The sequence below is a fragment of the Hyaena hyaena genome, unplaced genomic scaffold, assembly GCF_003009895.1.
Source record: "Hyaena hyaena isolate Hyena2069 unplaced genomic scaffold, ASM300989v1 scaffold_343, whole genome shotgun sequence".
In the NCBI taxonomy this organism is placed as follows: Eukaryota; Metazoa; Chordata; class Mammalia; order Carnivora; family Hyaenidae; genus Hyaena; species Hyaena hyaena.
In genome coordinates this window covers 622,148-644,373 of record NW_024080975.1, presented here as the reverse complement: position 1 = coordinate 644,373, position 22,226 = coordinate 622,148, and the positions used below count along the sequence as shown (strand labels likewise).

General features: G+C 55.3%; 1 protein-coding gene and 1 non-coding gene across 2 annotated transcripts in view; both read left to right on the top strand.

Annotated features, from left to right (window-relative positions):
- Positions 1–22,226, top strand: part of LOC120243457 (transmembrane protein 132D-like) — a 542,185-nt gene that overhangs the window by 456,226 nt on the left and 63,733 nt on the right. The window contains exon 5 of the mRNA XM_039249585.1: positions 5,212–5,355. Coding sequence (XP_039105516.1) covers positions 5,212–5,355 — 144 coding nt within the window. The remainder of the gene's footprint in view (positions 1–5,211; positions 5,356–22,226) is intronic.
- Positions 1,559–1,665, top strand: LOC120243458. Its single transcript, XR_005531330.1, has one exon. It is a non-coding gene; the product is annotated as a U6 spliceosomal RNA (small nuclear RNA).

Genomic DNA, 22,226 nt, shown 5'->3' with positions numbered 1-22,226 from the left:
GCCATACCACTAACGCCACACTTTTATTCCGTCCAGCCCTGCTCCTCCAGGATGACGTATGCGGATTGTCACAACCTATATTGAAATGGCACATAATCTCCATAGGGACCACAGTGACAGTGAAGACAAAAATTGTTTTCTCCCCCCCCCCCCCCCGTTAGGAACCATAACCAATTAGATTTGCTGGTTTCAGCCTAAGACATGAGAAAAGTGAGGGCCCATTTCTGGCAGGTGGTATGTGATGACTGTGGCACATCTGCGAGCCGCAGAGCACACGCACACGCGTGCACATGAGCAGGGTCGCACACGCATGCACGTGAGCAGGATCTCAGAACCTGCGCGGCAGGCGCTTGGAGGGGTGTCCGGGATCAGTGCTCTGATGCGTCGAGCTGGCGTCCACCTCCTTCTCTTTGGCTCGGCCCTTGTATCGGTTTCCTGAGGCTGAAACCAGGTACCACAGATGGGGTGGCTGAAAGCAGCAGACATCTGTCCGCACACCGTTCTGAGGTCACGCTCCAAAATCAAGGCTTCGGCAGGACACGCTCCCTCTCAGGGCTCTGGGGGAGAACGCTTCCTTGTCTCTTCCAGCCTCGGGGGCTGCTGGCTTCCTTGATGTTCCCCGCCCGCAGCCTCCCGGAACCATCTGTCTGTGTTTTCTGGTCTCATAAGGACACAGCCATTAGATGAGGGTCCACCCCCATCCGGGATGACCTCATTTGAACTTAGCTCATTGTATCTGCAAAGCCGCGTCTTCCCAAACGAGGTTGTATTCTGAGGTTCTGAGTGGATGTGGATGTTGGGGGGAGGCTGTCCCCTCTGGCCCAGCCACCGCTCACACCTGCGTGTTCATCAGGCACTTGGAGAGAGGATGGACTAGTTACTGGCTATTGTTGCCAACTCTCCAGCGTTGCTAACTCACCAAAACCCGGGGCAGAGACGATGGGCACTGCTCCATCCTCACTCCGTAGTTGAGGCTGATGAGGCACCAAGAGTTAGGTGAGTCGTCCAAGGTCATCCAGTGGCCGCGTCAGAGACGGGATTTGCACCCAGCACTCTGACAACAGATTCCCTGCCCTTGACCCCAACATGATGCATGTTAGCCACATGCTCTCATCCTCGGGGTGCATGATGCAGCCCCAACCCTGGGATCATCTGTGCCGGCAGCAGGAAAAAATGGAAAACATAAAACAATCTTCAGAATCTCCTTTTTTTTTTTATTTTTAAACAAACTTTTTTGGAAGCCTCACCAATGGCTTCCGTTTATATCTCACGGACCAGAACTGTGTCACAAAGTAAGGGCGGCCCAAAAAAATGCATTAATTTTAGCTGGGCATCTTGCAGCCTCAGACAAAGTGGAGGTTTTGTGAGGAGGGCAGAAAGGTGGGTGGGCATCAGGTGCACAATACTCAGGTCAGCCTCTCGATGTGTTAGAGAAGGACCCCCGGGTGATGTTCGTCTGTCTCCATTATCGTCCTCTCCTCTGTCTTAAAATGAATGTTGAATGGAAGGGTCAACGCCAACCAATGACTATCCTCATGAAGCAGAAAATCAGATACCAGTGCTCGCTTCGGCAGCACATATACTAAAATTGGAACGATACAGAGAAGATTAGCATGGCCCCTGCGCAAGGATGACACGCAAATTCGTGAAGCGTTCCATATTTTTTTGAATGCTGACAAAAACTGAGGACTGATGGATGTGGGTGGGAGGGGGGGTTGGGCATGGAGGAGGGCACTTTGGGGATGAGCACTGAGTGTTATGTGGAAACTAATTTGACAATAAACTATTTGTAAAAAAAAAGAAAAGAAAAAAAAGAAAATCAGATACCAGAGGCATGCGGACATTTCAAAAAATAAATAAATAAACGCTCTAATTCCGGGTCCAGTCTGTCAGAACTTTGTACAAGACGCCATATTCCTTGGTGTTGTCGCAGCAGACTCTGCTCCGTGCGTCAGCTCCACCCCACACGGGCAGAGCGCTCCGCACACCACTGGTCCAGAGTGTTCTCTGCAGGCACGGAGGGCCACCGCGTCTGACACGCAGCAGGCTGGACGTGCCGGACACAGTGGCCCCCAGCGCGGCGCTCAGGACACGCTGTATAAATAACCCAGCTCCCCGGCCCCGCCATGGAGTTATTTTTAAGTGTGTATTTTAGGTAATTTCCCTGCAAGGGAATGTATGATAACACCTCTCAAGATGCTAAAATCTATAACACACGTGGCGTATTTGCCACACAGCCCGGCCCCGCGGGACCGAGCTCCAGCTGTCCGCTGTGGCGGCTGGCGCAGCCCACGCGCCTTGCCGGCTCCCTCTTCCCTGCTCCCCTACTGACACCTCGCGGACTTCCCGAATACGCCGCCTGCCCTTGAATCCTTGTCCCAGAGTCGGTTTCTAGGGGGACCCAAACGATGTGAGTCATCCTGTCTCCAGCAGAACCAGGGCAGGGATCGCTTCCTTACTACAGATAAAGAGTTTAATCCCAAGAAGGGTATCTGTGGCCTCTCTGATGAGGTTGCCCCCTTTTCCTCAAAGCAGGGTCACCGTCTCCGGCCATTTTTGGCCCCTCCTGGCCCCTGGAGATGCTCTGTGGTGCTTACCAGACACCCAGCGAGTCGTTGCTGACGTGCACAGCGTCCGGGTCCCAGAGGGAGCACGGAGCCACCGGTGAGGACTGACACAGGCTTTCTCACGAGGCCGAGGCGCCGTCCTTGATTCCCTAGCTCTGAGGGCTTGGGGACAAGGGAACCCATCCCAGTAAGGCAGCTGAGCTCCCTGGGGACTCACGGGATCTAATCATCCGGACATTTGTGGGTCGAATGTCCACCCAAGCCGAGGCTGTGCAGGCCACTTCACCCCCTCTTACCTGGAGCCTTTTAGGAGCCATGCACCTGCCATTCACCTCCCTGGGAACGCAGAGAGAGTGCTCTTGACTTTGAAAAATTGGACATGCACAGAGAAGGCAGGAAGTTGCCTCACTAATCCCCGCAAGATCCTGCAGGCAGAGCGACGTGTCCACCCGGAGGCCGGGGCAGCACCCCAGACACCTGGGCTTGCAGCTGCTCGGCGGCTGACGCGCTGCCGTCCCTTCCCGTGCTGGCGTCAATGTGCACACGTGCTGCAGGCCTCTTGGGTTTTATCGTTGGACAGAGATGCTCGTAACTCTTCCCGCACAGATGTGCAAAATAACTTTCCTCTTCCCTGAAACTGGTGTCAAGAGCCATGATGCTCTCAGTCTGTTCTTTCCTTTCGGTTGAGCCAGTTTGGGCCAGAGTTCAGGACTGTTTAGTAGGGACGTGCCCGCGGGCCTCCTTCCCCAGATGCAGCAGGAAATCTCGCCACAGCCTGACTTCTCCCCCTTAGTTCCTTTACCGTGTTTGTGCCCAGGATGAAATCACATCAGGCTGGGAACTCAGAGACGGAAAAAAAAACAAACCAAGTGCATAATCAATGCACATTTGGAGGCATCTGAGTATTGAAACAGTATAAGGCATGGTCTTTGAGATTCGGGAACATTCCAAACGGGAGGTCTCTCAGAATTAAAGAATGAAAACAACATACATATATATGTGTGTGTGTGCGTGTTTATAGGTAGTTTTGCATCCAAATCTAAACCAAATGAGCTAATTATAAGTTGAACCTAGTCCTATAAAGGAAAAATAAGATCTTACGTAAGAAATAGAGTTAACATAAGGAAAACAGTTATGCAATGTTAAGATGATACATTTCTATTCCTTCTTCTGGCATGCTCCTAAAATGGGCGTTTGTGATTTCACATGAAAATCAAATTAGCTAGAACCTGCCCAAGCCTGGCTCTGAGAGAGAGAGAGGTACCTCCCAGCGCCCACCCGGGCGCTTCGCTGTGGCTCTGCCGAGGACGGGCCAGACAAGCTCGGACCTACAGAAGTAACCGCATTTGCTCTGTGACACCTCTCGGGGACGTCATCGGCATGCGATTAATGACATTGAGCAAGAACACTGAGGGCTAGAGCTCAGAAGGTGTTGTACAAAGACTGCGGGTTATATGGGGACTTTGGTCTTCCTATGACAGGATACAGTCCCTGCAGAGGGAAATGAGACCCACTTCCGGTTCTTGGAGCTCAGTTTTCCCCTGGGAAATGGGCTCATACGATCTCTCAGAGCCCCGTAGGGGTCCGTGAAGGTGCACTGGGCACAGGGGCAGAGGGCGGGCTGCTGCTCGGGGCCTGGGCTCATGCGCAGGACAGAACAGGGAGGCGGGGTGTGCGCCCCAGTCCTCCTGGTGAGGTCCGCACCCACATCCTGCAGACGCGCACCGCCCGCCGTAGCTGCCACCGCGCCAGGCGCTGGGGGACAGAAGGCAGATCCAGCCCTCGGAGCTGGTGGCCTGGCAGAGGGATCACCGACTGAATAACGCGAAGGAAGACAGCAGCGGCGTTAGGGGCCGCAGGGGAGGTTCTGTGCCTGTTTCCTGGGCTCCGGGGGCTCGGAAAGCAGATAACAGGGCAAGCGGGGACCTATCCCGCAGGCACCTCTCGAGCTGAGCTACAAGGAAGTGGTTAGCAGGCAGAATGCATGTTTGGGTGAGAGTGCACGCGTGTTTTGCACACAAGTGTCGCGTCATTGGGGCTGTGTGTGTCATTGGAGCCATAACGGCATTCCAGGTGTGTACCGAGGCCGGGACCCGACAAGAGCCCCGGAAAGGGACGGGAGGTGGGAGACAGCCAGCGCGGAAGAGTTCAGAGTGAGGGTCTCAGCCTGTGCATGCCCCCTCCCCCCCCCACGCACTGCGTAGGAAGCAGGGGATCTCAGCTCCTCTGGCCAACAGCTCGCTGCTTAAGGCAGACACGTATTGTGTGAGTTCAGACCTCCTGGAATTGCTAACACAGGGACTCAGCTGCTGGCCTTCCTGGGTTCAAATTCTCTCTCACTGTCTCCTGGCTGTGTGACCTCGGGCAAGTTATAAAACCTCTCTGTGCCATCTACAAAACAGAGAATATGAATGCCTGTTGGTCTAGTCTGAAAATTAATATGAACAGCCCCTGGCGCTTGGCGAGGTTTGTCAGACCTGCCCTGCCTGGCCACACGTGATGCCCCCCATCACACTGTCCCTGTGGTGGGGGGAGGGGGCTGTCGTCAGCCCTGGGCCGTGCAGGCGCTGGGGCCTTTGCAGGGAGGCAGGGAGGCGGTCCGCCGGCGGGAGGTGTGTGATGACAGCTGTGTCTGGTCTTCCAGGAGGCGGAAATCCTGAACACGGCCATCCTCACCGGGAAGACGGTGGCCGTGCCGGTGAAGGTGGTCTCGGTGGAGGAAGACGGCACGGTGACCGACGTGCTCAAGTCTGTGGAGTGCAGGTCGTCCGACGAAGACGTCATCAAGGCAAGTTGACACCTCCCTGTCCTCCCGGAAGGGAGTCAGCCAGGGCCCCCTGGGGAGGCCGTGGGGGGAGGGAGGGCCAGACCCAGGCCGGCCGGCGTGCGCGAGGCCTTCACAGCAAGGCCAGCGGGGCCGTTACTCGTGCGGTTACTCACGGCTGCCGGCGCTGGCCACGGGAGGGAGAGAAGACACCCGCCGCCATGGCCCTGGCCACCCGGGAGTGCTCCGTGGCTGGGGACGCGGTGGACATTCCGTGGGCCCCTTCTTTCCGGGCCTCCTTGCTCTGTAATCCTGTGCACAAAGGATGCCAGGCCAAGGTGTGTGTGTGGGGGGGTGCTGGGCGGGGGCACGAGGACCCTCGCTCTGCCCACATCTTGCATCGGGGGACGGGCCTGTCCCGCGCCCACCACCCACTTCGCAGTCAGAGCCCACACCTGCCCCGCCCCTCCCGGAGCCAGCCTCCAGCAAACTCCCCCGGGCGGTGGGAGCACTCGGGGCGCTCGGCCCCTTCCCTCTGGACCCAGAGCCCGGCCGCCCTGCTTCCCCTGGTGGAGCTGCTGAGCCCCTCTGCTCTGGAGGAAACCAGGGGGCGCGTCATCCCCAGGCCGCAGGGGGCAGGCGCCTCTGGTCCCCGCCAAGTGCAAGGTCCTGTTGAGGACGGTTGGCCCAGGGCAGAGGCCCGGTCCCCGCCCTGCGGTTGCTCGGAGACAAGGCAGAGATGGAAGGAAGGGCAGCATCATGACACACCACGCGCCTCGTTCCAGACGCCCCCCCCCCCGTCAGCACAGGGCAGGCTGGTCCCCCGTGGGGCGCAGACCAGTACCTGGCTCTCCCTCTCCCCACACCCACGCCTTAGCCAGCCCTGCTAGCGGCGCCTTCCACACGTGTCCAGCACCCACCCCTCCCCACGGCAGCCCCCCGGCCCCCCTCTCTCGCAGGCCCCTGCAGCCCCCCGCCCCCGGGCTCCCTCGTGGCCGCCCGTGCCCGCAGCCTCCTGCTGCGTCATCTGTTCTCAGCGCGGCAGCCAGACCGATCCAAACGGAGGTGTGATGGTGTCACCCCCGGCCGGAGCCGGCCACCCCTCCGTCCCAAAGGACGAGCCAAAGCGGTTCCAAGGAGGCAGTCCCGCCGCTCCTGCCTGAACCCCAACCCCTCTCTTGTTACGCCCCCGCTCGTTCACTCTGTTCCAGCCTCAGCAGAGTCTGTGCCTTGCCCCTGACAGTCCCCACAGCCCGTCCCTGCGCTCCGGACGCCCTTCCCTGGGCTGACAGCCCCTCGGTCCCCCCGCTGCCCCGCCCGGCTCCTCCTTCGTCCGCAGTGTTTATTCACAGGGGTCACGTGTGTGTAGTGCACATGTATATACTTTCCCACGTATTCTAGATTTTTATTTTCTTATACTTTGCTGTCTGACTGTCACCCCGGGAGGGCGGTGCTGGGCTCCCTTCCTCCACTGCTCTGTCCCGTCACCCACAACCTGGGCACACGGGGCACACTCAGCAAGTGTGTGCTGAATGAATGAGCAAACTGGTAATCAGCTAGGAGGGAAAACGTGTCCTTGAATCGTGCAAGCATCCTCGGGGAGGCATTTCGAAGACAGTGAGGACGGATCTACACCCGGTCGGCCAGTCCAGACAAGATGTGGACTCACATTGCAGGCAGGGGGGAGGTGGGGGCACGGTGGTGAGGACGCATCCCTGCATCAGGGGGAGGTGGGGACACGTCTCTGCAGCAGGGGCTGCTGGGGACTCCTGTAAAGGACATTCGCGCCTGTTCTCGCCAGCTCTCATCTGCCCATCATCCAATAACAGTAACGTTCTCTCCAGAAAATTCCTCGGTGTCTGGTCCACGTGATGTAAATGGTGCAGGGTCTCCACCCCAGCGTCCGGTGGCTGAGTGACCCAGGGCGGCCGTAAAGCACTGCGTCCCTCTGCACACCATCACAGGCTCAGGGAGAGGCGAGGCCCCGATCCCAGCCAGTGAGGGTGCCGGGGTTGTACAGGCAGCGGGTCCCTCAGAGACGCCTTCCGGGTGGTAGCGGTGACTTCTGCCGTGAGGCCTGGGGGCTGGAAGTGACGGGAAATCCCACCCAAGCCAACACCGGTTTAGAAGAAGATCAAAAATTGTTGGCTGCTGTCATTGGGAAGTCCAGAGTCAGGGTCAGTGTAGGGGTTACAGAACCTCACAGAACATTCTCTGCCCTCCCTCCCTCCTTCTCTGTGTCGGTCTGTCTCTCTCTTTGTGTCTGTGTCTCTGTCTGTGTCTGACTCTGTCTCTGTCTCTATCTCTCTGTCTCTCTTTCTCTCTATGTCTCTGTATCTCTGTCTTAGTCTCTTTCTCCATATCTTTGTCTGTCTCTCTGTCTCTTTCTGCTCTCTCTGTCTCTGTGTCTATCTCTCTTTTTGTTTCTCTGTATCTCTCTGTCTCTGTTGCTCTCTTTATCTCTGTATCTTTGTGTCTCTTTCTCTGTATTTCTCTTTCTGTCTCTCTCTGTGTGTCTCTGTGTCTGTCTTTATCTCTCTGTCTCTCTGTCTTTGTCTCTGTCTCTATCTCTGTCTGTCTCTGTCTCTCTGCCTCTTTCTGTCTCTCTGTGTGTCTCTGTCTCTCGAAACCCCCACCTGGAGAGAGAGCTCCGTCCTTCTGAATGGCGTCCTCCCGGAGGTGCCCTGTGGGAGGAGGCGGTGCCGCATCGTGGCTCCAGTCCCGGGGCGCGTGCCGGCCGTCTTGGCCCGTCCTGGCACCTGCTTCCTTGGGACCCACCCAGGTGGCCTCCTTATCCTTGAGCCCCGCCTGCAGCCCCAGCCCCCGACTGTCTGAAGCCTGATCGCGCCCAAGCACCTGATCCGCAGAGGGGAGGCGGGGAGGGCAGGCCCCGGGGCATCTCTGGGTGTGTTAGCGCAGACGGGGAATGGACTTTGTACACGCGCCCACCCTGCAGCCGCCTGGGACCCGAGGGCTCCGGGGGGAGGGAGGTCAGGAGTCCCCAAGCGGCGCCGCGGGCAGCAGCTGCGTCTCAGGCCGTGGGAAGGAGGCGGATCTGCCGGCGCAGCACTCGAACCCCGGGCTGAGCCGCCCGTCTCCGCTCGGTCCCCGGCGTTCACGAGCAGCTGCGAGGTAGACGGGCCGTCCCCAGTGCCGCGTCCCCCTGAGGGCCGGGAGTCAGCCCCTCCGCGACGGCCGGACCCACCTCCTTGCAGTATTTCCCCAGCCCAGGGTCCACCCTGGCGTGTCCGTTGGGAAGGGCGCACCCCAGCCCGCGGGCTCCCCGAGGGCTGGTCCCGGCGGAAGAGAGCCGCCGACCTCTGTGACGGGAAGCGACGGGCGAGTCGCCGGGCAGCTTCGTGGACGAGCTGGAGGCCGGGGTGGCCGGGGGCCCGCGCAGCGCTGGGCGTGCACCTGCCCGTCGGCTGCCCCGGGCGGGGGCTGCGAGCCCCAACAGCGGGGGCATGGGTGGCACATGGTTCCAGTCCCACAGGGCGCTGCGGGGCTCGTCTCCGCGTAGCGCAGGGAGCCGCGGGCAGGAGGGACCCCGCTGGCCCCGCTTCACCCTCAGGCCGCGGTCCCGCTCTGCAGGGCACCTCGCCGTCCCTCTCCCGGAGTTTAGCCAGACGGCCGCATAAACACCCCGCGAAGGGACGGGCATGAGCAGGGGTGGAGCCCCCTCACTGTCCCTGCCGCCGCGCTGAGGACGGCTCCCGGGTCCCCTGCAGGGAGGGGCCGTCAGAAGCAGCCCGGCCTCGTAACCCTGTCACCCGCCAGGCCAGGCTCGAGCGCTGCGCCTCTCCTGCCCTGGTGCCGTGAACCCACGCCTCCTAGGCTCCTGGGCCCCCGGGTCTCGGAGGAGGCGGACCTCCCCGCCCACCTCGTCGGCCAGGAACTTCCCACAGCGGGACGGGGTCTGTAGCCGCAGAGCAGGGCGGGGTGAAGGCGCCTGCGGGAGCCGGGGACCCACCGCTCAGCGGAGACCCTGGGGACGCCCATGAGGTGGGTCAGGAGAGGAAGGATGGAAGACAGCCCGGAGGCAGTGGGCAGAGACTCGGGGTTCATCTCGTACTGTTTCTTTTCTCATCTGTCTGAACACCAAACAACGGTGTTCGTTTCCTGAAACTGAGTCCCTAATGCCGGCCTTCTGTTATTTCTACACTGAGATCTGACGTTGGGTTTTACAGGAAACATTTCTCTTCCCCGCACACAGGCCCGTCTCCTGGATTCCAACTCCTTTCCTCTGTGCCTATCAGTTTTTAATAATATATAATGTGCTTGGGGCGCCCTTGACTTCTGCCTCCGGTCACCTGTAGGCAGCCCGTGTTGCCCCAGCGATGACAGAAATAGCGTTTGACCCTGTGTTGGGCACTCATGACACAGCAGACCCGCGTCCACTCCTTTGACACTCTCAGCAGTGCCACGAAATTAGTATCATCTTCTTCTGCATAAGGAATTTCAGACAGTGGGAGGGTTAAAATTGTGGCAAAATGCACATAGCAGAGAACGCACCATCCTGAGGAATTCGAGGCTGCAGTCGGTGGGGCTCCAGCCCGCTCGATGCACACGAGGTTACCACATCGTCAGAAACCAAGATTCGTGGTTCCCATTGCCAAGACCCGTTCCCGTCCTGCCTCCGTCACTCATCCGTCAGGACAGGGTTTGGCAGAGGACTCCGGCCACGGGAAGGAGCCGGGAGCGCCCGTTCCGCGTGTATTATTTCCGCGGCTGCTGTTGCCGTGGCCGAGGTGAGCCGCCGGGAGGGAGGCCCCGGGGCCCGATGCGCTCACCGTCCGTTTCCCACAGAGCAGCTCGCGGATCCCTGCTCAGGGGCCCCACGCAGGCCTCCCCTCCATGGGCGACCACTCCCCGGGCGCCCTGAGACCCCGCGTTCCGGGCCAGAAACGACTCTTCGTGGACCGTTGCCATCCTTCCAGCAACATGTCTTTGCCGTGGGATTGGGTGTTACCCTCTCCCTGCGATGCTTTGTTAGAGCAGATGTGCTTCTGGGAGAGGCTGTGTTATCGGTCCCTGGACACTTCCGTCCGAGTGGACTTGCTTGGGTCACTTTCCTCTGTGATGGCAAAACTCAAGACAAGCCGAGATTGTGCCTTCTGGGGAGAGGGGGCAAGATGCGCCAGTCGTGGGAGTCAGCCGGCCCCCACCCGGCTCAGCCTGGAGCAGCGCCAGCCCTGCGGCCCACGTCGCCAGTGGAATTCTGCACGTGTTTCTCTTGCGCTCAGACGTTGGCCCAGAAGCACCTCGAGACACTGCCGTGAGGGCATAAGTGACACCACCTCTTTGTCATCCCAGCCCTGGAAGGAAACCACACACGTCCCGCGAGACCCCCAGTTGCACAAGATGTACATAAGGGCTCCCGAGGGTGTAGTCTGTTGAGCTGAGTTGGATTCGTATCCTGGCCCCGATGCTTCTAGGTGAGAACAGCTACATGCTTAGTCTCTCTGCCTCGGGCTCTTCCTTTGGGAGGTGGGTGTGACGCGTCCCCAGGGCAGAGCTGACTCTGCTCCGCGCTGGGAACCAGTCTCACAGGCGTTCTGATCGCCCGTCCTCGGTCTTGTGAGTAGGACAGTGCCTGTCCCTGCACCCTGAGCCTCGAGAGTGTCACACAGATTCTCACCCCCTGTAACTGGCTGTGCGGGGCCAGGTTTGGGGGAGAAAATGGACTTTCCTCAAGCCTCCTCACTGCTCACTGCTCTCGCTCTGTCCTGTGCCCCAAATCTCTTCTGAGCCAGCAGCGGAGGCGTCTCGTTAGAGGCGCGCGTCCCTCCGCGTCCTGTCTGCTCAACACCCTCTTGTGACCTCCCACCCCCCTCGGAGGAAAGGCTGAACTCCTTGGAGTTGCACCGCGGCCGTCCCGCCCACGCCCTGGCCCCCACCCTCCCTCCCTGCCCTCACTTCCGCGCTCTCCCCTCAGCCGCACCGCTGCCCTGTCCTCAGCCGGACGCGCACACAGTCACCCCTGCGTCCTCCAGGGCGTGGCTCCCGCCCCTGCCTCCGCCCCCCTCTGTGCCCTGTTCTCCGCGGATCGTAGCCCCCTTGTCTCCCTGTATCTTTCCATGTCCGTTTGCTCACCGCCCGCCTCTCTGAGGACAGCAGGTTGGGTCATCGCTGGGCCCCGGCGCCTGCGTCTCGTGGGCTCCCTGCCAGGAGCCGCGGAAAGGAAGGGTCTAGCTAGGAAGTTGTGCAGGGAACGTGGGCAGAGAGCACCACCTCCGGGCTGTCGCACAGGGGATGCTGATATCCGACTCACTTCTCCTCAGTAGGAAGAATTCAGCAAGGGGGAGATGCCTCTTTACTGACCGTGCAGTGGGATCTCCCTGGACCTTCATATAGAAAAGCAAAAACATCCCCAACGCGGTGGACGGCGCCCTCCGGGCCCCAGGAGGGAGTCTGGGCAGCGAGTTGATGGATGGTACTTAGAACCGTGTGAAAACAGCTCCACTGGCCCAGTTCAGAAGGGGTGAAGTATGTTGAGAAGGCTGTGGAGAGAACATTCTGGATGGAAAGGCCAGAAACAAGGGTGAGGTGAGCGGGAAGGCCATCCGGCCTGCTTACTACTCCATACTTGCCGTCTCCTACGTGGACGAAGAAATGTGACCGTTAATTGGGACTCCGGAACCTCAGTGCGACCAGGACCCCAAGGGACAAGTGTCCCTTTTGCAGACTCCAGGGAGGCCATTAGACGCCGCAGAAGGACTGTGCAAGGCTTTAAGGATTAAAATGACAAAAGTCAGACTTCAGAAGTCAAACAAAGCAGTCATGGCTGAAAGGGTTTCAATTTAAAAGACTCGCAAGAGTAATTTTCACCGCAGGTGACTCTGGCCTTCCTTCAGGTGAGATGTGACCAGCCTGGGCCTGGACGGCTCTTGTCCTGAGCCGGCTCTGTGTGGGCACCACGGAGGGGTCTGCAGAAGTCCTACACTGGGGACCTGTCTAGCGCATTTCCGGGCTCCCGGACTAAACCGAAGGCCTGGCATGTGGCAGTTCCTTAGTAATCATTTGCTTAATGTATAAAAGGCGAAATAAACCTAGATTTGTATTTAAGCATTGAGAAACATCTAGTGAGATATAAAGTATCACCCCCTCTTTACGTCCCTGGTTGAATGGACCTCGTTAACACACACAAGTTGTGTTTAAAGAGCTGCATGAGTAAATTTGGGTTTGGGGCGCATACACACCTGGAGGCGTCAGCGGGACCCAGGCGCGCGCTATGAACCACAGGTTTCCCAATGGGCGCCACCTGGTGGCAGCAGCCGAAATTGCAGGTGTAGTTCCTTCCAGGATGTTGACATTCCCGCAAAGCTGAGCTTGGCTAGTTCCCCTCCATTTCTGTGATGGAGATTATTTATCTGACTCGTTCCCTGACTACAAGCACCCTGTTCTATGAAGAAGGAAAACGTACTGACAACAAGCGCATTAGGGCGTGAGATGCACATCGTGACTGTAAATCCTCACTCAGCACTCAGTTCAGGACGCTGCAGCATATACAGAATGTGTGACTGGCACAGCACCGCTGTGTTGTGTGTTTTAAACCCAGCACTAGCATCGTAGTGGTTTGTGTTTTGCTTTGTTTTCTTTTGTTTTGTTTCCTGATTCAGGAGCCAAACCTTTACTGGTAGGCAGATGCCAGCTCGAACACCACAGTTTTCGAAAAATGTTTATTTTTGAGAGAGAGAGTGAGTGAAAGCAAGGGAGGGCCAGAGAGAGAGGAGGATCCAAAGTGGGCTCCGTGCTGTCAGCTTAGAGTTCAAACCCACGAACCGTGAGGTCATGACCTGAGCCAGTCAGATGCTCAACCGACTGAGCCCCCCAGGCGCCCCTTGGATGTCACATTTTGAATGTATCCGAGCTTACGATATACCTGCTGTGTTGCAAACCTGAATAGACAGCAGAGACTCTCACTAATGAACTAATTATCTGATAGATCATTAGTACCAACTGAGTAGCACATCCTTGTCTTCTGCTTCTACAGAGTTAAATTAAGAGACGGTAAAAGGTGGCAAAAATATACACGGAGAAACCAAAATTAGAGACTCCACTTGTCCAAAAGGGATTTTTAAAAATTATTCTCTTTCAGATTCTTGTGAGTTCCTGTCTCCCAAGAGCTTGACATTGAGTCTTGAGTTTAATTTTAGGGTGAGTCACAGAAGCTTCTGCTCTCTTTCCCTGAGGGAAAGGTCTTTGATCCAAAAAGAGAGAGAGAGAACGTTCCAGGAGGCACAATGTGGGTCTGTGACCAAAAGGAAAACCCAAGTTCAGAGACTTTCCCGGAGGGACTAGTGAAGCCAGATTTCTCACATTGGAGGCGGTGGGTTCAGTCGGTGAGAGAATCAGCCTGGTCCCAAGTCCCAGTTATGGACCTCGAGCCTCTGGGCAACGTTTCTTGGGACGAAGCCACCGGGATGGAGGGTCCGGGGGTCTACTCCAGAGGGGCCTCGCCGGCAGGCTTCGACACAGGCCATGCAGCAGCGGGACATGGGGGAGGCCCGGCCCGGCCTGGGGTAATATTGGCCACTTCTCCACATGGAAATACTCTTTTTTAAAAACAGACTAAGACTTTAGAGACCCAGAGTTCAGTAGATATTATGGAGGCGCCCATATTGAATTCAAAATTAAAACCATACGAAAATGTTTACAGTCTAACAGAGTCAAGTATAAACATCAATTATTCAACAAATATTTAACTGAATTTCTGATGCATACAGGGCAGTGTTCAGGTGCTGTAGACTGAGCCACAGGCAAAACAGAATTCCCGCCCTCATGACTAGGAAAGTAGGAAATCCTATCTGCGTATATACAGGAGATGCGTGTATAATACCCTCTGTCATAGTTTTTCATAAGTATAACCTAATAAATATTTTGTTTATAGAAGAGGAAAATAGATATTTTCATATACATATAACATGTTACATACTTATATACATATAGCTTCAAACGTAGACAGAATATATCCTGTCTGTATCATTTCACGTATATGCAGTTGAGCATATGCAGACTCCTCCACAGAGGCAGAAAATGGGAGATTTATACGGGGGAGGCAGAGGAGCACATATGTCCTGTTTACATGGGACTCATTTGCATATTAATACATAGCACATATATAAGCTGTCTACATTCCATATAGAGTTCCGTGTGTATAGTTTCCTTTATAAAGGAGGAAAAATATTTTTACTTTCCTATATATCCTATACATACATGTTTTCTCACGTATGTATTGTATTATCTTGTATCTCCTGTATAATAGTTGCACTATTATATATCCTCCTATATAAAATAGAATATATAAGACCTTCTTATACAATCTTAAATAGGAGAAAATATATATTATAATTATGTATTTATATAATAGTAAATTTGTATATAATTAAAATAGATAATAAAATATATAATGTATATAATATAATATATATTAAAATACATTATGATTATATATAATATTATATAGGTATTCTTCTATTTTCCTTTTCTGTGCCTTAACATCTTGTATGATAGTTTGTACATATTCTCCTATATATGATAGAATATAAAAAAATCTTACACAGTCTTAAATAGAAGAAAAAATATAATATATAATATAAAACATTTATAATATATATTCTCCTATTTTCCTCCTCTGTGCCTTACATCTTATATGATAGTTTTATATCTATTCTCTTATAATAATAGAACATGTAAAATCTTATACAATCTTAAATAGAAAAATGTATTATGATTATGTAATTATAATAAGCATACAATATATAATTATATATATGATATAAATATATCATATATATATTCTTCTGTTTTCCTCCTCTGTGCCTTCCCAGCGAGGTGTGTGTGTGTGTGTGTGTGTGTGCGCGCGCATACATGTGTATATTCGTATAAGAATGTAGTTGCCTCCCTGAGAAGGGGACTTCGAGCCCAGGCCCGGGGGAGGAGGGAACGAGTTCTGGGGGGAGGGGGTGGGCAGGGAGGAAGAGCATTTGCAGGGGAGGAACAGCAGGGAGAAGGCTCTCCAGCGGGAGCCGCCCGATGTGTCCAGGAGCCAGAGAGCATCGGGGGGGGGGGCACAGTGTGGGGTGAGGGAGGCACACTGTGGGGCAGGCACGGGTGAAGCAGATGACGGCGGCGGCTGGGGAGGCAGGACTGTGCCTCCTGCGCTGCCTGGGCCTGGCGGCGAGGTCAAGGCCGGGCGGTGAGGTCAGGCCTGGTGGCGAGGTCAGGCCTGGCGGCGAGGTCAAGGCCAGGCGGCGAGGTCAGGCCTGGCAGTGAGGTCAAGGCCGGGCAGCGAGGTCAGGCCTGGCGGTGAGGTCAAGGCTGGGTGGCGAGGTCGGGGGTGGCGGTGAGGTCGGGTCGGGCAGCGAGGTCGGGCCTGGCGGTGAGGTCAAGGCCGGGCGGCGAGGTCAGGGGCAGTGGTGAGGTCGGGGCGGTGGCCGAGCCGGGCGCTGCCGTGTGCAGCCCCCTGCGGTCTGTGTCGGTTTGCACGGCTGCTGTGGACAAAGTACCACGGGTGAGTTGTCCTGAACCCGCTTCTGTTCATTCTGCCGCGGTTTGTAGGCTGGAAGCGCAGCGTGGGGCTCGGTGGGCAGACGTGGAGGGGTCTGAAGGGCAGCGTCCTGAGATGGCTCCAGGGCAGAATCTGTGCCCGTCCCTCTTCCACCTTGGGAGGATTGGTCCCAGGGCACAGGCTTCCAGCGACGAGATAGGCAAGTTCATGGCCAGGCCGTGGTCATCATTCTGGGAGTTACCGGGAGGCCATGGAGAGAGCAGAGCCCCAGTGCTCTCCCCACAGAGGCGTCACGTCATCGCATGAGGTGACGGAGGGGTCAGCCAGCCGTGTCGTGGGGGCCGCTTCACAGAAGATACAAGGGTCAGACCACCGTGCTGTACACCTTAGCATGACACAGAATTACATGTCAAGTACATCTCAGTAAAGCCGGGGAAAGCCCGCAGGAGAAACGTTTGACACTGAAGCCGGGGTTGCTCCAGGCTGTATCTCCGTGAAAGCAAAATGTGTAAAACCACACGGGATTGTGACAGTGGTAATAACAAAATAATAAAGTATAATAGAATTAGTTAAATAAAATAATAAAGTATTTATAGTACTTACAAAGGTCAAAGAATGAATCAATACTTTAATATTCCAGCAGATTTAATTCATCCTTGGTTTTTACATTGATTTCATTGCACGGCAGGGAGAGGGGGAGCGAGGACACCCCGGAACTGAGCGAAGCCTGTCCCGCAGGAGCGCGATCCCAGGCTCGTATGTTGCACGTTGGGCAAATGATTTCTAAAAGGTGTTTTATTACTTCTCCAGAAGGTGTGCCCAAAGGCACAAGGCAAAGGTTTGTTGCTTAAAATGCCAAAGATGCTGAAAGTTTTTAGATCCGCCTCTGAAAAAATGCAGTGAAACAGACCCACGTCCGCGAGCCTGTGGCCCCTTCCCGCGTGTTCAGGGCCAGCAGCGCGGCCCCTCCGACCGTTCCGTTCCCCGTGGCTGCACTGTCTCCGCCTGAGCCGCCCAGGACACGTCCCCACCTCAGGTCAGCTGATGACTGACCGTGACCCACCCCCGACCTTACCGCCCTGATGTGCCCACAGGGGCCAGGGTCGGCCCCCTAGGGTTTTGGAGACACGGGACCCTGGCTACCCTGGCAACATCTCCACCAGCGAGGCGTGCTGTCCGGTGCCCAGGGGCGGCGCAGCACATGCTCCCTTCTCTCCCGGTGTGTGAGTGACGAGACAGGAGACAGCCTTCCGGGGCCGCACGCGGCCTCCCCCACCCCTGAGCCCTGCGGATGGCAGGCTAGCGGTCAGCCCCCCCTCCGCCGCCGTAATCCCTCACGCTTGCTGCGCCTCGCAGGGGCCCCCCGGCAGCCGTGTCCAGGCCCCGGCGTGTCCCTCCCGCCCAGGGCGTGCTGCCTCGGGCACCTGTGGGGGCTCCAGCAGCATCTCATCTTCGGGTTTTTGTTCTCGAGGCCCGAGCGGGGACCGTTCCCTTACTGGTCAGCAGGTGCAGCCGTGAAAGGTTCCACATCAGGCCTTCTGTTTCTTCTGTTTGTCGTCTCCATGTTGTCCGGGGGCTCCCGAAATTTGGGACTGCAGGTCAGCAGCTGCTCACGCCGTGACGGGACGATGGCTTGCAGGCCTCTTCGGGGTACCCTTCCAACGGCTTCTGACGGGCGGTAATGGCCCAGGGACTTTTCTCCTGCCCCGTGGGGAACCACAGGTGTCCCTACTCAGGGGCGCCGGCTTCGCCCAGTGGGACGGCCCCTCCTGACCTGCAGGCGCCTCTTGCTGCCCAGTGAAGGGTGGGCAGCGCTGGCTCCGGCGCCGTGCATTCTGCGGGAGGGCAGGCGCCACGGGCCAGGAGACGGCCCTGTACTAACCACACCAACTCGTGGGGACATTTCCCTGTTTTCCAGGGTTTCTGGTTTCAGGGTTCTGAAGGAGCTCATGGAGGCTGAGACTTCTCTCCGTCGCTGTCTCTCTCTCTCTCTCTCTCTCTCTCTATCTCTCTGTGTCTCTCTCTCCCTTTCTCTGTCTCCATCTCCATCTGCCTCCGTCTCTCTGTCTGGCTAACACCCTAGGTACATGAACCCAGGAGTGGCTCGGCGCTGGGAACAGACACATCAGTACCGTACAAGGTGATGTGTCATGGCAGGGACTTCAGCTCACCAAGGCAGGACTTGCCTCCTCTAAGGGGGCTGTGGGGAGGCTTCCTGGAGGTGGTGGCATCAGAGTTGTGGATTGAAGGGGCTGCAGGAGAGACTGGACGAGTCTTCCCAGGCAGAGGGAACCCAAGGGAGAGTGCTAGAACCGAGGGCTGCCGTGTGCCATCGGGTTCGAAGCGTGGCCCTTGAAGGGGTAAAAGGTAAAGCCGGCCTGGGGTCGCGAGATGCACGTATGCAACAGCAGGTCAACATCTCTGGTCGGTGCTGACCGTCCTCTGGGAACAGAGTCGCCCCTGTTTGGGGACAGAGGCATGTCGGTGGCTGGGGGCTCATGAAACCCATGTGATGCACCCCCCACTGTAGCTGTGCTCCGTTGCCACGGTGATGCTGCCTAGCAAAACTCACAAGCACCAACGACATAACATAGTCAGCACTGTGGCCGCTGGGCCTCAGCTGAGTGGAGCTGGTTCACGCACCTGGGGCCACTGGACAGCTGCGGGGCCAGCTGAGCCGGGACGGATGTCAGCCGGGGCCGGGGGCACGGATCGCATCCCCCAGCAGACGTCCCCGGGCCTAAGAGGGACAAAAACGCACAAGGTCACCTGCGGCCTGGTCTCAGCTGCTCCGCTCGACTGGCCAGGCGCGTCTCATGCCCAGGTTCACGTGGTAGAAAACATGCTGCTCCTGATGGGAGAAGCTTGCGGTCACGAGAGCGTGGACACGGTCCATCCATTCGCCACACCGAGACACGCAGGGTCCTGCCTGCCGGCTTGACGCACGGGCCGCGGCAGGTGGCATGGTCAGCACGTGTTGTAGGGACAGCCCTCTGGCCCAGCACAGGGACTGGATGCCAAAAGGGGCCCGGTGTGGGGCAAGGCTGTTTAAACAATTGCAGGCAAGGGGTTGCCAAGGGGAAGTCGATGTGAGCCATAACGAGGGGGTAAATCGCTAGGTGTCGCCCATCAGAAGGGCAGGTGCCGTAGCAGGATCCGCGGATGGTGCCCTGACTCCGGGTTCCAGTCACGAATACTGAGCTTGAAGACAAGCAGCAGGTTCGTGGGGACGGGAGGCTGTAGGGGGGTGGAGCAGCACAGGTGTGCTATTTGAAGCTTTAGATCCTGGGGGACCTTGAGATGGGAACGGCCAGCGGGCTACTTACGAGCGGAATATAATTTGGTACGTTCCTCCTACTAGGTCACCTTTTAGAATCAGATGAGACAGCATTGATGAGTAGAGGCACACTGTCCTGTCCTGGACAAGCCACATGTGTGGCCACCCCAGGTGTGGGCCGAGCAGGAGGCGGGAACTGCCTCAGTGGGCAGGGACGGACCTCACATTTAGGGGGAGGTTTCTGAACTCAGACAGAACCTGACCCTGAGCACAGATGTGTTTCTGGGGGTCGGAGACCCCATCGTGGCATCTTGCTGAATGACAACCTACAATTTAATTGTTTCCAAGGGGAAAAAAATCACCCCCAGAATGAGACTTAGAAAGGACACGGTCATGATTTCTGAAGGCCCCCAGGGCTCGCTCACCGAGCTGTGTGGGGCTAAGGAAGCACCATGCCCCCAATACTTTCATGTAGTATTTTCTCAGCTGTAATTCACAATGTTTGTCCAGATGGTGACAAGAACGCTTTCTGTATGAGGTTCATACTCTGATGTCTATTAAAAAAACATGTGTCTGACACAGTCACCTGTGGTTTTCTGCATGTTCCTCCTTGGAGACAGACCAGATTGAAAAAGTTGTTAGTACAAAGAAGAGGTAAAGAAAGGTTTTGTTAAAGAATAGTATGGTTGGGAGGTGGATGGAGAGGCAAACGGTAAAAGTTGTCCACAATTCCCAGAAAATCCGCTTTGATGTAGGACTTCATTAAGTGGGCAGATTGTCCCCTTCATCGGTGAGCACAGGCGAGCCTCGTCACTGAAGTGCCCGGTCGCTCTGTCTCGCGCTGGTGGCAGCATGACACTTCAGGAGAAGAAACAGGTTAAGTCCCTGCGCCACACAGGGAAGTAACTCGTCACTTCCGAGCGGCGGAGGGGGGTGTGCAGCAGCCTGTCACTTCTAATCGTGTCTGTGTAACAGCACAAAGAACACTCATTTTTCACAGCTGGGTCTATTACTACTTTAAAATTTCAGTGGCTCTGGTTTAATGATTGCGACAGAGGTTTATAATATAAACCGAGCTAATTTTTAAGTAACTTTTAGGTGGTACTATTCCAGAGTTCCACTGTGCATGCCCTGCCCACCGGCTCCCCTCCATCACCACCACCGCTTCCCCGACACCCTCGTCCAAATCCCGCGAGTGAGGCTCGTGGCTGTAATGAGCAAGGCTTTAACACACTCAGTTTCTATTCTTCTTTGTCCAGCAGTCCAACACCGTCTGCCCTGCCCCCCTCCCCATGGCAATTCAAGGACCCAGGCTCCTGCCATCTTGTGGCTCCTCCGTCGCCCAGCTCTCTTTAGCAGGACAGAGAACAGTCTGGAGAATCATGCACGATGCTAGGGAGTGTGTTCCGTCCACCACAGCTCAGTCCCACCCTACCTACAGAAACTCCCTGGCTTTCCAGGTGGACAAGTTAACTGAGGATTTACCTGACTGGGAGTCTAGCCGTGCACCCAGGAAGAAGTGGAACAAAGAGGCACCCTCAGGGTGGAGGGCACTGAAACGCAAGGAAGCAGCTGATTATTTACATTAAATGGAGGGGCGCCTGGGTGGCTCAGTAGGTTGAGCATCTGACTTTGGCTCAGGTTGTAATCTCAAGGCTTGTGAGTTCAAGTCTGAGCCGGGCTCCGTGCTGACAGCTCAGAGCCGGGAACCTGCTTTGGATTCTGTGTCTCCTTCTCTCTTCTCCTCCCTTGTTCACTCTGTTTCTCTCTCACACAACAACAAACATTAAAAAAAAAAAACAAAAAAAAAAGTCTTCAAAAATATAAGTAAATATGCACTCTCAGCAGATGAGCACATGAAACCCCGGTGGGGGCCGATGCCCGCTTGCCCCAACTCCCCAGTGGGTGTGCCAGTGGGCGTGCCAGAGGCTCCGACAGGAAAGGCCTGGCATTTTCCAGGTTACAAACCCCTCTGAGCTGTGGTGTCAGTGGGAGTCAGGAGCTCAGCGCCATACTCTAACTCCTGTGTGCAATCCCAGACAGCTCTGAGGGATTCTTGTGGCAGCTCAATTTAGAGGTTTTCTGCAGTGTTGCCACAGGAAGATCCCTTCATCAAAGCCAGACACACTTCCAGGGCCTCTGGTTGTTTCGGGAGCTAGAGCTCAGAGCAAAGTGGCTCACATTCAATGATGTGCAGAGATAGATAGATAGATAGATAGATAGATAGATAGATAGATAGATAGATAGGCTGACAAAATAGATGGATAGATAGATTGATATCTACATACATACATATATGAGTGGATGGATGGATAGATAGACAAAATGGATGGATGGATGGACAATGGTGGATGGGTAGATTGATACATACATAAATGCATGGATAGAGACATAGATAGATAGAATGGATGGAGGATGGATGGATGGAGATAGATATGACTTATAGATAGGGAATGAAGATAGGTATGATTGATAGATAGGATGGATGTACAGACAGATAGGTATGGTGGATGGATGGTTATAAAAATATAAACTTTAAGCATTCTTAAAGGAAATTTTAAGTCAACCAATTTTGAGAAGGAAATGTAGAATGTTGGACATACTAAATGATCAACTGTTGCTCTATTTCTAAACCCCTGGAAAAAACATTGACTTTCTGGGTGGACAAATTAATCGAGGATTTGCCACATGTGATAACTTGTTTTCATTTGTTTTGTTTCCAAAAGTTCTTTTGGATTGAAGATGTGATTTTTTTCTGCATCACCACACCTTTAGTTTATTTCGGATAAGGGAAATCTTTTCTTTGAAACCTTGGAAATGGTTTTCTAACATGATGATTGCTGGTGCCTGACACCCTGTCTCTCCTCTGGCCCGCTTATGTGAGGTGGTATACATGAGCCCCTAGATCTTCCTCCCTGGAGGCAGAACTGGGGATTTTAACCTTTAAGGTCAGCTCCAAGTTCAAGAGGGAAGCTATTCTGTAATCTTAGAAAATAAATAGGTTCAACGCAAGTTCAACCGGGCTCACATTAGTTGGTTTTAGACTTGAGATTCGGTGAAATAATTTGCACTTTTGTTCTGTGTGGTTTGCTTAGCAGATTAGATCCA